General features: G+C 43.3%; 1 protein-coding gene across 4 annotated transcripts in view; it reads left to right on the plus strand.

Annotated features, from left to right (window-relative positions):
* Nucleotides 1–16,173, plus strand: part of kitlga (kit ligand a) — a 113,675-nt gene that overhangs the window by 37,996 nt on the left and 59,506 nt on the right. For all 4 annotated transcript variants that reach the window (XM_069904303.1, XM_069904305.1, XM_069904306.1 and 1 more), the window contains 3 exons: nt 1,185–1,247; nt 7,720–7,878; nt 11,758–11,917. In XM_069904303.1, the coding sequence (XP_069760404.1) occupies nt 1,185–1,247; nt 7,720–7,878; nt 11,758–11,917 (382 nt within the window). The remainder of the gene's footprint in view (nt 1–1,184; nt 1,248–7,719; nt 7,879–11,757; nt 11,918–16,173) is intronic.

A 16,173-nucleotide genomic window follows, 5' to 3' on the forward strand; every position in this document is an offset into this window, starting at 1 on the left:
CCGCACGAATGTTTCCGATCAATGCCCTGTGCTGCCTGGTATTCGTGACTGGCATGCTGTGGGGCAGCGGTGTTTCTTTTTACATGTAAATAACCTCCTGTCAACTTTAACTGTGTGCATTTTAAACAGTTGTCTCCCTTAAAGGGAAATGCATTGGAGTGGAAAATGTCCTTTGCACTAAAACATACTGTTTGACTGTCAGGGTGGCGATTCTTGCCTGTTCCCTGTGTAGAAGGCAGCATTGCTCACTGACAGTTTGCACGGTTGTGCATATGACTTGTTTCAGATTTTGAGAATTATTTGTAATGCATAAATGTGCCTGCACGATGGCTCCTTGTCAATGAGTCTCCTTGAGTGCCTGTTCCAAACTGGATCTATTGCTGGAAGTTGTGAGGATCTCAGTTGGGAACAGATAAACTGGGGCACTTTGTCCTCAGAAGGATGGTGTTTGAGCTTGGGAGGATGTTTCCCCAGCACAATGATTGGAAAAGGGACCCAATGGGCCTTCTATGAGTTATGTCATTTATTATCTGATTGTACACGTACAACCTGATGAAACAGCATTCTAACACACATACAGACAAACAATACATATGCAGGACAAATATTCATATATGTAAATTAATAAAATATAAGTCTTGGATGGTTAGTGTGAGCTGTTCTTTTGATAATTCCGCATTCTCACTGCTCGCGGGAAGAAGCTGTTCCTCAGCCTGGCGGTGCTGGCTCTGATCCTCCCCTACGGGAGCAGCTGAAAGATGTTGCACACCCTCTTCAGACAACGATCCCGGTAGATCACGTCAGTGGTGGGGTGGGAGACTCCATTGATGAATGATTTGCATCAACTATGCAGAGAAGGATTGTCCCCTTTGAGAGGTTGTCTAGAGCCTTGTTTCTTTTCCATTGAGCTGATTACCATTCTCATACACAGGTCCAATGCAACAGCATGGATTTGGTACCCAGTTAACACAACTGCAACATCGGCTGCCTCATATTTAGAAACATCACATGCATATACACACTCACAATGTGTGAAGCTGCTCTGCGCACTAGAAAATCCTGATCTCCTTTTTCCAAATAGTTTAACATCTTAGATTGTTGTTAAATGGCTTGGGTTGGAGAAAAAAAACTTTGCAATAATCATTTTTTATTGTCACTTAAACTGTTGTTTTCTTTTTCTCTAGGTTGGGAACTTGCCAAGTGATTATAAAATCCAGATAAGATATATTTCTAAAGTCCCTAATGTGGTATGTATAGTGTTGCACCCGTTAACTTCATTGCTTTTCTCATTGTCAAAGGAAGTGAATTGAGAAGTTATTTCTCATACCACAAAATGCACTGCTCTTTGAGGCCAGGAGTTTGAGATCCCACCATTGTTTAGATGAAAAATGTTTCCTCCTCTCTTCTAGTAATGGGTTCCAGAACATTCTCTTTCCAACAATAATCAGGTTAAGACCATAATAGGCCATTCAGCCCATCAAGTCTGTCCTGCCATTTAATCATGAGCCTATCCATTTCCCCCACTCAGCCCCACTGCATGTCCTTCTCCACATTTGATGCCCTGGCTCTTGAACCTCCCCTTGTTACACTCATCAAGGACAGCTCTGACCCCACAAATGACTGTTTGCACGCACTTTTGCTGAATCGCCATTTTTTTTGCACGGGGTTAATTGTGAATATTTATGATCTTTTTTTGTGTATTTAATAACGTTTCAATTCAATTAAGTATTCAATGTGCAGTTGTGTTTTTTTAATTAGTCCAAAGTACCCATTTAGATGCAGCAATAAAATTTTCGGTCCATATGTACATTGTGCAATGTGTATGACAATAAACTCATTATTTTACCAAATTGAGCTCCGCCGTGTGCCCCCACCCCCCCCCCCCCATTCCCACCACTACCTGGTGTCAGGCAAATGGATCTTTCCTATTCATCCTTGGTCACAATACAGGAAAACAGGCCTTTTGGCCCAACTCGTCCATTTCCACAAAATCATCTATCTGAGCTAGCTGGTGGTAGAGAGAACTACAATTGTATCAGCCTCCACCACTTCCTCTAGCAGCTCATTCCATATCCCCACCACCCTCTATGGGTGCCCTTTCATTCTTTTCCCTTGTGTGAACCTATGCACTCTATTTTTAGACTCTTTCCCTGCAGAAAAGCTCATGACCATCTACGTTATCTATGCCCCACATAATTTTATAAACCTCTATAAAGTCACCCTTAGCCTTTCCAGTTGGGTGGTCTTTCCAAAACGAGGACATGGTCATAGGTTACTATATATATACATATATATCTATATATACACAGTGTGATTATTAAAAAATAATTATAAGATTTAAACAGCATTGCAAAACAAGAAATGCAAACACACTGTGTGTGTTTGTGCGTACATGTATATGTGTGTACGGATACAGATGTAGTAACCTATGACCAGGTCCTCCTTTGGAATGGCCACCCTACTTTCCAGCCACTCCTTATAACCCGAGCCAGAAGAAAACAGTACAGTTTTTCATCGGGCTCTGCCAATTACCTTTACATGTGTTCACCGCATCTTCCCTCGTGATGTCACATTTTCTCGTGATATTGTGTCCTTCCTAAAAACCAGACTTTTATGCAGTACTCTAGCTTTTGCCTAATAAAAATTTTACACAGTTTGAGCATGACTTCGCTTGACCGTGTATTTTTATCAAAGTTGATGCTTCTTAATTCTCCTTAATTTATAGCACCATGAGAACTGAATGATTGTCATGGCAACCACACAAAATGGTGACCCACAAACGCCTTCTGAGTTACCTGTGGAGTGTTTCTGTCACATAATGTACCCCTCCACCCTCCTCATCCAATCAGAGTCCTTCACTGATATTTTCATTACTAATAGTTGAAAGAGTTTGAATAACTAGATGGAGCACCATTAATTGTCTTCAATCCCCTCTTTGAGTTTGTTCCCAGGCACTGGAGAAATTAATATTAGAATTTCTGGCTTGTCCAAGACAGTCTTTGAGGTTTGGATTCCAAGTACTCACCAGTGAGAAAGTGATGCCTGAGAACACCGTATCAAACATTTTACTCTTGCGTGAGATTAAATTGCAAGATTAGCGTTGGCACTAATCATCTTTTGTTTCCTATGGTGGGAGAGTGTAGGACAAGTGGGCACAACTTCAGGATTATAAGGTAGCCACTTAGAACAGAGATGTAGAGTAAATCTACTCCACAACAATCTAATTATTCCCTACCTTACACCAATAACTATTTGTCTTACACGTATCTGCCTATCTAATTGAATGTCAAGATGATTGTACAACCCAATGGAACAGAGTTCTTTGGTCCCCAGTGCAAAACACACAGACACACCACACAGACAGACAACCAATACATATGCAGGACAAGTGTTTTATCTATAAAAATAAATAATTTTCTTTTGTAACTATGTGAATCTCGGATGGTCAGTGTGAGCCGTTTCTTTGGTCGTTCAGCATTCTCACTGCCCGTGGGAAGAAGCTGTTCCTCAGCCTGGTGGTGCTGGCTCTGATCCTCCTATATCTCTTCTCCGATGGGAGCAGCTGAAAGATGCTGTGTGCGGGGTGGAAGGGGGTCCTCAATGATTTTATGCACCCTTGACAGACAACGATCCCAGTCGATAACAGTGATTTTGGGGTGGGGGGGGAGAGGAGACTCTCGTGATCTGCTCTGATAGGGCAGTGGATTCTTTGTGGACTTTGACAAGTCATTTGACATGCTCCCTCATGGTAGGCTGATCCAGAAGAAGCAAATCATGGGATCCACAGTGATTTGATAGTTTGGATTGTGAATTGGCTGGAAGGATGTTATTCTGGCTGGAGGGAACAAACAAAGCTTAAAAAACAGGTGGGTTCTGGAGTGGTCAGATAAATGGATAATGGCTTTGCTTGCCTTGGTCAACTGCAACAAGAGTCCTAGAATGTATGGGCCAGGTAATGAATGTGGTGAATGCTAAGGTGTGGGGGGCACTAGGTGACTAAGAAGAAGCTGGCATGATCAAAAGAATGGGTGGGATGATTAGTGTAGTGGTTAGTGCAATGCTGTTACAGCACCAGTGATCAGGACCGGGGTTCAAATCCTATGCTGTCTGTTACATTCTCCCTGTATCTGCGTGGGTTTTCTCTATGTGCTCCGGTTTCCTCCCACTGTTCAAAACGTTGTAGGTCAACTGGGTAGGACAGGCTTGTGGGCCAAAATGGCCTGTTGCCATGTTGTATGCCTAAATTTAAATTTAAAAAAACCCACAGCACAGCACCATTACAGTGCCTGTAACTGGGTTTGAATCTATCGTTAACTGAAGGAGTTTGTCAGTTCTCCCCATGACTGTGTTTCCTCCCATCCTTCAAAGCATACGGCAGTTGTTGACTGATGTCATTGAGTGGCTTGTGGCCTGCAAGGGCCTGTTACCGTGACGCATGTCTAAATGGGGGGAAAAAAAATAGGAGCAGCATTTACGGTCCCTACCTCAACCCCAGCCTGCTCTATTGTTCAATATGATCATGACTCATCTTATCCTGGCCTGGGCTCCTCATTCTTGACTAATCCCCCAAGGTCCTTAACTCCCATACAATCCAATGTTTAGAACATAGTACATTAGTACAGTGCAGAACAGGCCCTTCAACCAACAATTCTGTGCTGAACATGATGCCCAAATTGAAGTAAATCTCCTCTGCCTGTACATAATCCATAACCCCTCCATCCCCTGCACTTGTCCGTCTAAAAGCCTCTTAAACACAACTACACCTGGCAGCCCATTCTAGGAACTCACCACTCTCTGAGTGTTAATTTTTTTATAAAAGCTTGCCATGCACATCTCTTGTAAATGTTCCACCTCTCACTTTAAATGCTTCTCTATCACGAGCCTTTGTTACTCTGGGGAAAAGATTCCAGACTGTCTACCACGTCAATGCATCTCATATCATAGGGCAAGGCACGCCTATTTTAAATGTGTTTTTTTTTTAACCTATTTATTCTCCACCATTTTTTTTTTACTGGCTGCTTGAATTCCGGATAGCTGGGGTTTTATTGTACAATAATATACATTAAATTAAAACAAAGTAATAAATGCAAAAGAGATATAAATATTAACAATTACCATAGTGCAAGAGAAAAAAGTTGATGTTACAGAGCAGGCAGTCCTTGTTGTGGGGTCGGAGTAGTTCATGATTAGTGCAGTAATGGGAGGTTTGAAACTGACAGCTCTGGATGGAACCTAGAGGCTCTGGACTTCAGGCTTCTGTGTCTTTTGCCCAAAGGCAGCAGCCCTCCCTTACAATTGTTTTTCACTCCCCTCACAGACAATTTTTTTGCATCCTGAGATACCATCCCCAGATGTAGCTGACTTGTCCATTTCACCATAGCAATAACATAAGGAGAAACGAGTGCGCCAGAATTAATGTGCAGTTCAGATAACACTGAATTCCAACTCCGTGGGCTTTGCACATGCTCCTGAGGTGCAAGGTTTGGGTTCAATTCTAGAACACCTGAGCACATGATCCAGCCTTGACAGACCCAGTTCCGTACTGATGGAGTGCTGCACACTCATGTGCTAGATTTCTACTGAAGCATTAAACTCTGAGCCCATCTGCTCTCCTAGGTGCCTGTAAGGGGTTTCACAACACTGAAAACAGGATTTTTAATGTGCTTTTTCCCTTAATGAAATTCACTAAGAATAAATTGGGTGACACAGTTAGCTTAGTGATTAGCGCAACGCTGTTACAGTGCCAGCTACCCGGGTTCAAATTCGGAGCCACCCATAAGGAGTTTGTTCGCTCCCCTCATTTTTGTGTGGGTTTCCTCTGGGTGCTCCAGTTTCCTCCCACCTTTCAAAACGAACAAGGCTGGTAGGTTATTTAGTGTATTTGAGAGGCACAGGCTCATGGGCTGTTGGGGCCTGTTGACATGTTGTATGTCAACATTTAAATTGTATTGCTAATTGTGGGACCTTGCTCCATTCTCAGAGCTGTTTTATTTTCTACCTTCTCATAAACGGGGTCATGCAGGATAGAAACAGGCTGCTGAGTCCATGCAGACCATCAACCACGCATTTACACCAATTCAACACTAATTTCACTTTATTCTCCCCATGTTCCCATCACCCTGCCTTCCCCCCCCCCCCCCCCCCTCACATATTCCACTACTGACCCATGCACACTAGCAATTTACTGGGGCCAATGAACCTTCCAGCCCATGGTGGTCGCAGGTAGAATGTGCAAAGGCCGAGATTGAACTAAAGTTGCTGGAATAGTGAGACTTCACTCTACTAGATGCACCACTTTAAAGGTCCTCTCGTCACCCTCAAGTCGAGTCAATTGTCAAAACCCCAATGCACTAAGCAAGGTTAGGAAATGATGTGTGGAAATCAAGTGACATCAACCTGGAACTTGACAGCACGGCTCCAAAACACTTTGACTACCCTAACTCTTTAGATTATGGTAATAAACCATAAATGGGCCCCACATCTTTTGAAAGTTCATTTTTGAATTTTTAATGGAATATCTAATTTTTTTCCAAACTTAGACAAGACATGATATCATTTAGCCACTGTGTGTGTAGGTGCAGTAATGTCTTTCCATCTAATCAGAATTGCACTATCAAAGTAAAAGATGAAATTCGACTTTGAGTTGAAGTCAATAAGTCTTCATATTCTTGAAATAGCCCAATTAGAGCAATTAAAGGGCAAAATTCTAATTTGACCTTAAGAATCACCAAAAATGTTTGAAAAATGTCTTTCTAAATTTTTTTTCTAAACTGGAGCAGAATATATGGATTCAAGAAACCTCAGCAATTTTGCATTTATTACAATGAGGATTGATATCTGAATAAAAAATTAGACAATTTAACTTTGGGCATATGTTCTCTATGGACCATTTTAAATTGCAACAGTGTCGTGCACAAAAGGAGGTCGTATTAATCAAGTTACATATAGAATCCCAAACAACATCCGAAAAAAATCAATTCAAATCCACTTCCCAATTGCTCTTGATCTTAACTAACGAGGCTTTCTTAAATCCAGCAAGTTGTATAAATAGTAGATAGTGAACCTTTATGGGAAAATTGTAAATCAAGAATGTTTTGCCTCAGGAATTCATCAAGTCAATTGTCATCCGATTGTACAAGTACAACCTGACAAAACAGCGTTCTCCGGTCCTCAGTGCAAAACACGCAGACACACAACCAGACATAACACACCTACAGACAAACAGTACATATGCAGGACAAGTCTTCAGATGTGCAAATAAATAAATATTCTTTTGTAAATATACGAGTCTCGGAGGGTTAGTGTGAGCTAACACACTTTGGCCATTCAGCAGTCTCATTGCCCAAAGGAAGAAGCTGTACTACTCCTGATGCACCTGGATCTTTTCCCTACGCGCCCTCTTCAGACAACGATCCCGGAAGATCACATTGATAAGGGGGGGAGACTCCAATGATCCTCTCTGCCACTCTTGTGGTCTTGTGAACTCACTTCCAATCCACTTCTCTGCAGCAACTGTACCACATAGCGATTCAGGCAGCCAGGACACTCTTAATAAATGTTGACATAATGGTGGCCAGTCGTCTTGCCCGCTTCAGTTTTCCTGACCGTTGCGGGGGTCCTGTGACTTCTGGCCAATTCTGTCCTGCAACAATCTCTGTCACCAACCTCTAGATGCTAAGTTGCCTTCCTGTTGAGTAATTTGTTAATTTTCCCCTCCAGACCAATACATGTTGGCTGCATCTCACAGTGCCTGAAATGTCCTTCAGCTTGGATGCCCTTTTGGAAAAATTTGCCAGGAATTCGTCAAACTATTTAATTATCGAGAACCTCCACAGGATTCTGTATGGTATTCACAACTGTCTGTCTGAAGATGGGAAGGTAAGGTGACCGTGTTGCCCTCGGCCTAATGTCTCCTATCTGTGGGCAGAGCTGGTCTCAGTCGATAGGTGACTGGTTGAGGTAGATGGGAAAACTGCCTGAGATTACTGACCACGGTTTTGTTTCACCCCCTGCTCAGGTACCACTGTTCACCCTTTAATTTATTTATTTTAGACATGCAGCACGGTAACAGGCCCTTTTGGCCCACAAGCCCATGCTGCCCAATTCCACCCAATTCACCCAAAACCCTCGTACATTTTTTTTTTGAAGGATGAGAGGAAACCCACGCTGACAAAGGGAGAACGTACAAACTCCTTACAGTCAATGGCAGATTTAAACCCCAGTCGCTGGCGCTGTAACAGTGTTGTGCTAACCATGCCGCCTCCTTCTCCTGTTCTAAGACATGAAATTCAAGTTCAAGTTTATTGTCAGGTCCATCAAGGAATGGTGAAAAAAGTTTATCTAGTGTGGTGTCTAGCAAGTTACTCCATGCATAAAACACAGTGCATGGTTACAGACAGAAAAACACAGTAATGCTGGAGGAGCTTAGCAGGTCTTACAGCATCATCCATAAGAGGTAAGGATGTACTGTATAATGAACGCTTCAGGCCTGATTCCAACTTCAAAATATGAGTAAAAAAGGAGAGAAGAGAAGAAAGGACAGTGGGAGGAGTACAGACCAACAGACAAAAGGTGATAATTGGACATGGATAGGAGGACAGGAGAGGAAAGCTGAGAATTGACTGGGGGAGGAGAGGGTTGGAGCCAGAGGAAAGGAGACAGAAGGGAAAGGGAAATGTGAGACAGCTGGAGGAAAGGAGACATGGGGATAGGAGAAAGGGAGAGAAGGGGTGGGTAGTTTTAACAGAAACCAGAGAAGTCTATATTATGCCATCTGGTTGGAGGGTTCCCAGAGAGAGATCTGTTATAACAGAGCAACACACATTATTTTACTTGAGTGAAGTTCGTTCAGGGGTCTGATAAGAGTGGGAAAATGGGGCAGCACGGTTAGCACGTTAGCGCAAGGCTATTGCAGCTCCAGCAATTCTGGTTCGAACCTGCCACTGTCTGGAAGGAGTTTGTATGTTTTCCCTGTGACCTGTGTGGGTTTCCTCTGGGTAGTCCAGTTTCCTCCCACCCTCCAAAGCATACAGAGGTTGTAGGTTAATCGGGTGTAATGGGGCGGCATGGGCTCATGGGCTGGAAGGTCCTTCTACCGTGCTATGTCACTAAAATTAAAATAGAGGAAAAAATGAAAAGAACTGCCTTTGAATCTGGTAGTGTGTGATCTCACATTGTCCCTCAGGATCAGGGATTTCTCAAGCTCGTTGACATATTACGGACTGATGGAGACTGGCTGAAGGGGTACCAGGTATCAGAACTGGGATGTGAGAGGATACCAAGGGTGCTGAAGGGAGGGTTCCTGATTGTGTCAGAGGCTTGGTTCTGGAGCCTGGGCTGCTGATGGGTTGAACTGGACTCTCTGTGGCTGTGGGGGCTGCAGGAGCACTAGAGGTGAATCCATGGATGCTCGGTGACTCTGAGGGGACCCTCTTTTGCTTTTCTTTCTCTAACAGTTAGAGAAGCTTCGGGCAATTTGTGCCAATGGTGAATCTGTCTGCCTTAGGGCAGATGAAAACAAATTTTGTGCAATATTGCACGGTCTTTATTACATGATCATTTTGAAAAATAGAGGGTTATAGCTGTAAAGTTGGGAAGGTAGACTGTTGAGTAGGTTTACATAGGTTAGCACAACATGCTGGGCAGAAACGCCTGTACTGTGCTGAAATGTTTTGTGTTCTACTTGGTGATTGGAAATGTGTCCGTGGAGTCAGACCATACAGAATAAACCCTTTGGTCCAACTTCTCCATGGTGACCACATTGGCATTCTGGGCTCGACCCAGTTCCCTGCATTTGGACTATATCCTTTTGAGGCCCTTCCAATCAACATGTCTGGCCAATCATCCAAAAGATAGCAAAAAATAAATGGGCAGATTTCTTTTTTAAATAGGGAGAACATTGAAAATACACAGATGCAAAGGGACCTGGGAGTCTTCATGCAGGATTGCCTTACAGTAAACTTGCACATTGAGTCAGTCGGTGGTGAAGAAGGCAAATGCAATGCTGGTGTTCATTTCAAGAGGAATGGAACATAGGAGGCTTTATAAGGCCCTGGTGAGACCTTACTTAGAGTATTGTGAGCAGTTTTGGGCTCCTCGTTTAAAGAAGGCTGAGCTGATGTTGAAAAGGGTTCAGAGAAGGTTCACAAGGATGTTTCCGGGAATGAAAGGGTTATCATACAAGGAGCATTTGACAGATCTTGGGCTGTCCTCATTGGAATTTAGGAGAATGATGGGAGGTCTTGGGTGTGGTGAGGAACTTATTGAAATATTTTGAATCGTGAAAGAAATAAAGGAGTAGATGGAGAAAGGTTGTTTTCCACTGTGGGAGATTCTAGGAAAAAAGGTGCAACTTTAGGATTGAAAGGCATCTGCTTAGAACAGAGGTGTGAAGGAATTTTTTCAGCCAGAGGGTGGTAAATCCATGGAATTTTTGCCACAGGTGATTGTGGAGGCCAGATCATTGGGTGTATTTAAGGCAGAGATTGATAGATTCAATCAAAGGTTATGTGGAGAAGGCTAGACAGTGGGTTTGAGTGGGGAAAAATGGATCAGCTCTTGATTAAATGGTGGAGCAGACTCAATGGGCTGAATGGCCTATTTCTACTCCTATGTCATATGGACATATGATGAAAACTGTGCCCGCTTCTACAGTTTCTTCTGGCAGTCCATTCCAGATTTTTTTTTAAACTCCCTCAGAGTGAAAAAGGTGTCTGTGAGGTCCTTCTTAAAGCTCTCCCCTCTCACCTTAAACCTAGGCCCTATAATTTTAACATCATCAATCCTGGGAATAAGACTGTGAGCGTTTACTTTATTCGCATCCCTCAGGATTTTATAATCCTCCATAACAGTGGTTCTCAAACGTTTTCTTTCCATTCACATTCCACTTTAAGTAATCCCTATGCCATAAGTGCTCTGTGTTTAGTAAGGGATTGCTTAAGGTGGTAAGTGAGAGAAAAGAAAAACTTTGAAAATTATGGTGTTAATTGTACCTAATTGACTCGTTATGTGCACGGTTTCATAACTCCAAAGGAAATGGGCCAATGACAATTTTTCTCAAGCAAAATATTTCAGTAACATATGGATCTAGAGCAGTGGTTCTCAACCTTCCCTTCCCACTCACATCCCACCTTAAGCAATCCCTTACTAATCACAGAGCACTGATGACACAGGGATTACTTAAAGTGGTCTGTGAGTGGAAAGATAAAGGATAAGAACCAGTGGTCTATAAGGTCACCCGTCAGGCTCCTTTGTTTCAGGGAATAAAGACCAGGTTTAGCATGTACACAGGCCTGTACATGTGCATTTGCACAGGACCAGGTTTATCATGTATATAGCCTGGGTTTGGATACAGGGGCAAACATAGGCCTGGGTTGGGCATGCACAGAGGTCTGTGTTTGTTTACAAGGTGCAGATACACAAGCCTAGGTTTAGATACAAGTATACACCCACAAACCCAGGTTTTCACAGAGGTTTGACATTCATTGCCCAGGTTTGGATACAGTTGCATGCATTCAGGCCCAGGTCAAGGTTCATGAGTTCACTCGCAGGCTGGAATCTAGGAAACCGCTGTCAGAAAATGCATTCTGAAAATCCATTTGGATCAACTTTTGGATATTTTCCTTGAGTTGGGGTCCATTCAGAAGTTTTATTTCATTTGACACAGTAGGGGGACATGTATCTGCAAAAGGTTGTTTTATAAAAGTTGTATCCTGACACAGCTCCAAGCTAATTAATCACTTTGTTATTCCACTGCAGGATTACGTGGATGAATCAGAATTTAATTGTGAAAAATCCAACCTGGAGCCTAAACAATATTTTAATTACTTCAGTGAAATCATTGATGTATTCCAGTCAGCAGAGGACAGCAGCCCTTGCGACTCCGAAGTTGTCTGCAGGATGGAGGAACCAGATTCAGGTAGACATTGAGATGTTCCAGTGGCATTGATGATGCTGTCTCGATCAGCCATTCTCAATGGGGGCCGTGTGCCCTTCCTAGGGGGACCACAGCACATTTACGGGGAGGCCACGGATAGAAATCATGAAATGTTTTTTATGAGGTCAATAAGAGAGAAGTACAAAAGAAACCCACTAAACTTGACCGCTCCACAGGGAAGGGGGCCCATAAACTTTGAGCAGAGACCTAAGGGGGATGTTGGCAAAAAAAAAAGGTTGAGAATGGCTGGTCCAAACCACAGTCTACGCAAGGTGTTGCTTCTCCTGATTGGTCAAAGAGTGCAAAAATTTACAGCACAACAAGGGGCCATTTGGCCCACCGTTTCCATACTGGACAATAATCTTCTATCCAGTTTCACCCTTTTGTAATTCTTGATGGTTGCAGTTCCCCATGTTCTCATTCAGGTATAGTATAAATACTCTCCCCTTAGGCAATGAGGACCAGACCCCCAGGGGAAAACAAATGTCCAGAATTACCTCCGATCCTTCCATCAATTTCTTTAGGACTACATGTCGAGCTCTGACGATGGAAATGAGTCATGGTCATATGACAAAGAAACGGATCCTTTTGCTCATCGACTCCAGCCTCCAATTTACATTGATTCCAATTTTATTCTCCCCACATTCCCACCCAATCTTGCCCCCCCCCCCAGAAGATTCTTCTACTCCCCACACATTTGGGGCAATTTACACTGGCTCACCATTCCACCGACTTGCATGTCTCTGGGATGTGGGAGGAAACCAGAGCTCCCGGGGGACACACACGCTCCACGCTAACAGGAGCCCGAGGTCAGGATTGAATCCAACTTGGCAGCAGCACCACCTGTGGCACCATCGGGCCGTCCCATCTCAAATTCAACTTTATTGTCATCTGATTGTACGTATACAACCGATAAAACAGAATATCTTCAGACCATAGTGCACACACAGAGACACAGTACAATCTACACATAAATGACATTTACATAGCAATCCAAAATAAATATTTATAAAAATAATTTACAGGTTTCCAGGATTGAACGTAACGTGTTTTGAAATATACCAAGTTCTCTAGGTGCTATATGAATGCAATTATTTCATTTTCTTAAATTGCCTGGGATAGCCCAAGAGGTCCAGGTACACCACAGATGTTTTGTTAAAGTTTGGGAGAGTAGATGAAGATTAAGGTGATTAGACTGGAGTGTTAAGTGTGATGTAGATCAAGCCTGATTTGTTTGAGTAGCCCTCCAGTCAGATGAGCAGAATAACCTAAAAGTCCAGATACTTGTTCAGCTGTGTCACTACAGATCCAGAGCCCAGGGGTTGAATCCCAAATGTTGGACAGTGAACAGGGAATATCAGCATAAACTAGACCAGGAAGCCATGCCCTGCTCTTCACTGCAACAAGAAAGTGTTTGGACTTTCACTCTTTGTGTGACCAGAATTTGGGATGCGGCTGGCTCTGAGAGAAATTAAACTTTCCATTGGAAACTTGCCACGAATAGTCGTTGAGAAAGGAAAGTTCCAGTGGGGAGAGTGTCTCCTGAGAAAAGACATAATATTGTACAAAAGCATTCAAACAGGACTCCTTAGTTCCCCTCTAAAGAATAAGCTCAGTCCATGAGATCATTTACATATCTTCAGGATGTGCCAGAGAGCATGACGGCAAATGAGCTGGTATAGTTGTTGTTCTTTTGTGTCTAAACACAACACTGATTCACAAATGACAAAGCTCCACAATAGTCTGGGTGATAAACAGTTAAGATGCATGGTTGATGCTGAATGATGCACGTTGCCAAAGGCATTGAGGAGTTGCAGGGGAAGGTTGTACGTGGCCTTTACAGAGAGATGGAGCCTCCACTTAGCATCGCATTTACGGTGCAATGTCCCTCGTGTACACTAGGCTTGGAGATCGGAGTGGCCGTAATCAAGGATCATTCAATGATCATTGAAACATTTCTGAGGAACCCACAAGATTGATGGCTCATTTAATTAGGCCAATAAATAGACTGTGTCTTTGGACACTGGTAAAAACACAAAAATGCTGGAGTAATTCAGCAGGACTTTGCAGCATCCATAGGAGATAAAGATATAGTATATAACCGACATTTCAGGCTGAACCCTTCAGTGTATGAGCAGAAAGCAGGGAGGCTGGGGAGAAGGTATGGAAGGGCGGAAAGGTTTGTGCGGGGGGGTACAGAGTGACAGATGATAATTGGATAGGGGTAGGGGACAGGACAGAGGAAATGTGTGAATTGATCAGGGAGGGAATTGGCTCTGTGAATGCAGAGTGGGGGGGGAAGGAGATGGGGTGGGGGGGAGACAGCTATAGGAAAGGAGACAACGGGAACTGGAGAAGTTGATGTTAATGCCATCTGGTTGGAGGGTGCCCAGAGGGAATATGAGGTGTCGTTCCTCCAATTTGCAGTTGGTTTCAGTCTGGTCGTGAGCGAGACCATTTTATTACAATCACAGCATCTGCAGACTTTTGTTTCACTCCTTGGATACTGTGGTGCATCCCCAACCTGTGGTCTGTGTTGTCCATGGGTTTTTAATTCCCTACCTTTAGTCAAGCATCTGCCTGGTTGTAGCCACTCCTAAAGAAGGGATGAGCCCCAAAACACCGACTCTTTTACTTCTAGATGGTGCTGAGTTTCTCCAGCACTTCTGTGTTCTCCACTTAACCCCAGCAGATTTTCTTGTTTTGTCTGTGGGTTTGCTATGGGGGATGCAAAATGAACAGGTAATGACATAATGAACAGGTAATATGGAAAACATAAATTGTCAACTGGATAAGAAAAACCCAAAATCCTCAAAGTGTTTCCCAGCAAAGCAAAATAAAATGTCACCTGTGATCTGGGAAGGGGTTTGAGCTCTAGTAGTCCATAGGTTGGGCTGCCGTTAGTGAAGGAATAGTTAAGGCGTAAGTGAAAGTTCAAGTTTATTATCATCTGATTGTACATATATATAACCAAACAAAACAGTGTCTCTCCAAACCAGCCACTCTCAACCGGACCATACAGCCCCATGGGGAACACAGCACTTTTAATAGGAGCCATGGACTGAAATGAGGGGTTTGGCCTATGACGTTGGAAAGGGTTCAGAGGAGGTTCACAAGAATAATTCTGGGAAAGGAAGGGTTATCATATGAGGAGTGTCTGATGGTTCTTGGCCTGTACTCATTGGAATTTAGGAGAATGAGGGGAGGGAATTTCATTGAAACATTTCAAAAGTTGAAAAGCTTTTACACAGAGATCCCACTAAATTGGTGTCTCAACGACCTGTGTTTAAAGTCAGGTCGGATTGGAGCGTTCTCTCTGAACCAAGAAAAGCCAATTTAGTGCAACCTTTTACATAGGGGCCCAGCATCCCAATGAAAGGAGGCAGTACCTGCAGCATTACAGCATTGGCATCTCAGGAAGATAGGTAAGCCTTTTACACAGGACCCAAAGCAAAATGCATCAGCTCTGATACTATCTACCTTGGCGCGCAAGTACCCGAATGAAAATAACCTTCCAACCCATGTTCGTAATGTTCACACAGCTAAGTGAAGTGGTAAAAAGGCGGTTAATTACTTTCTTTCAAGGGCAATGTAAAAGGCCCTAAAGTAAATGTAGAAAGATTTGTTCCCAACTCTCCCACCATGGGAAACAATCTTTCTACATTTACTTTAATTTCTGGCCAAGATATTCCTCCACATCTCTGTTCTAAGTGCTCGCCCTTCAATTCTGAACTTCTGCCCTTTTGTTCCCAACTCTCCCACCATGGGAAACAGAGGGCAGAAGTTCAGAATTGAAGGGCATGCACTTAGAACAGAGATGTGGAGGAATATCTTGGCCAGAAATATGTTGCCAGCGGCAGTTGTGAAGGCCAGGACATTGGGTGTAATTAAGGCAGAGATTATTAGGTTCTTGATTAGCCAGAGGATCAAAGGTTATGGGGAGAAGGCTGGGGAGTTGGGCTGTGATAAAATGGATTGGCTCATGAGTGAATGGTGGGGCAGACTCAATGGGTTGAATAACCTATTTCTGCTCCTACGTCATATGGTCTTATAGGGGCAACTTACAATAATCAATTAGCCTACCAACACACTAGTTTTTGGGATGTAGGAGGAAAGCAGAGTACCCATGAGAAACCCATGCAGTCACAGGGAGCACGTGCAAACGCCACATAGTCAGCACTGGAGATCAGGATTGAAAGTGGTTGCTGAAGGTGTAAAGCATCGGTTCCACCATTGGC

The sequence above is a fragment of the Narcine bancroftii genome, chromosome 11 (genome assembly GCF_036971445.1).
Source record: "Narcine bancroftii isolate sNarBan1 chromosome 11, sNarBan1.hap1, whole genome shotgun sequence".
Taxonomy (NCBI): Eukaryota; Metazoa; Chordata; class Chondrichthyes; order Torpediniformes; family Narcinidae; genus Narcine; species Narcine bancroftii.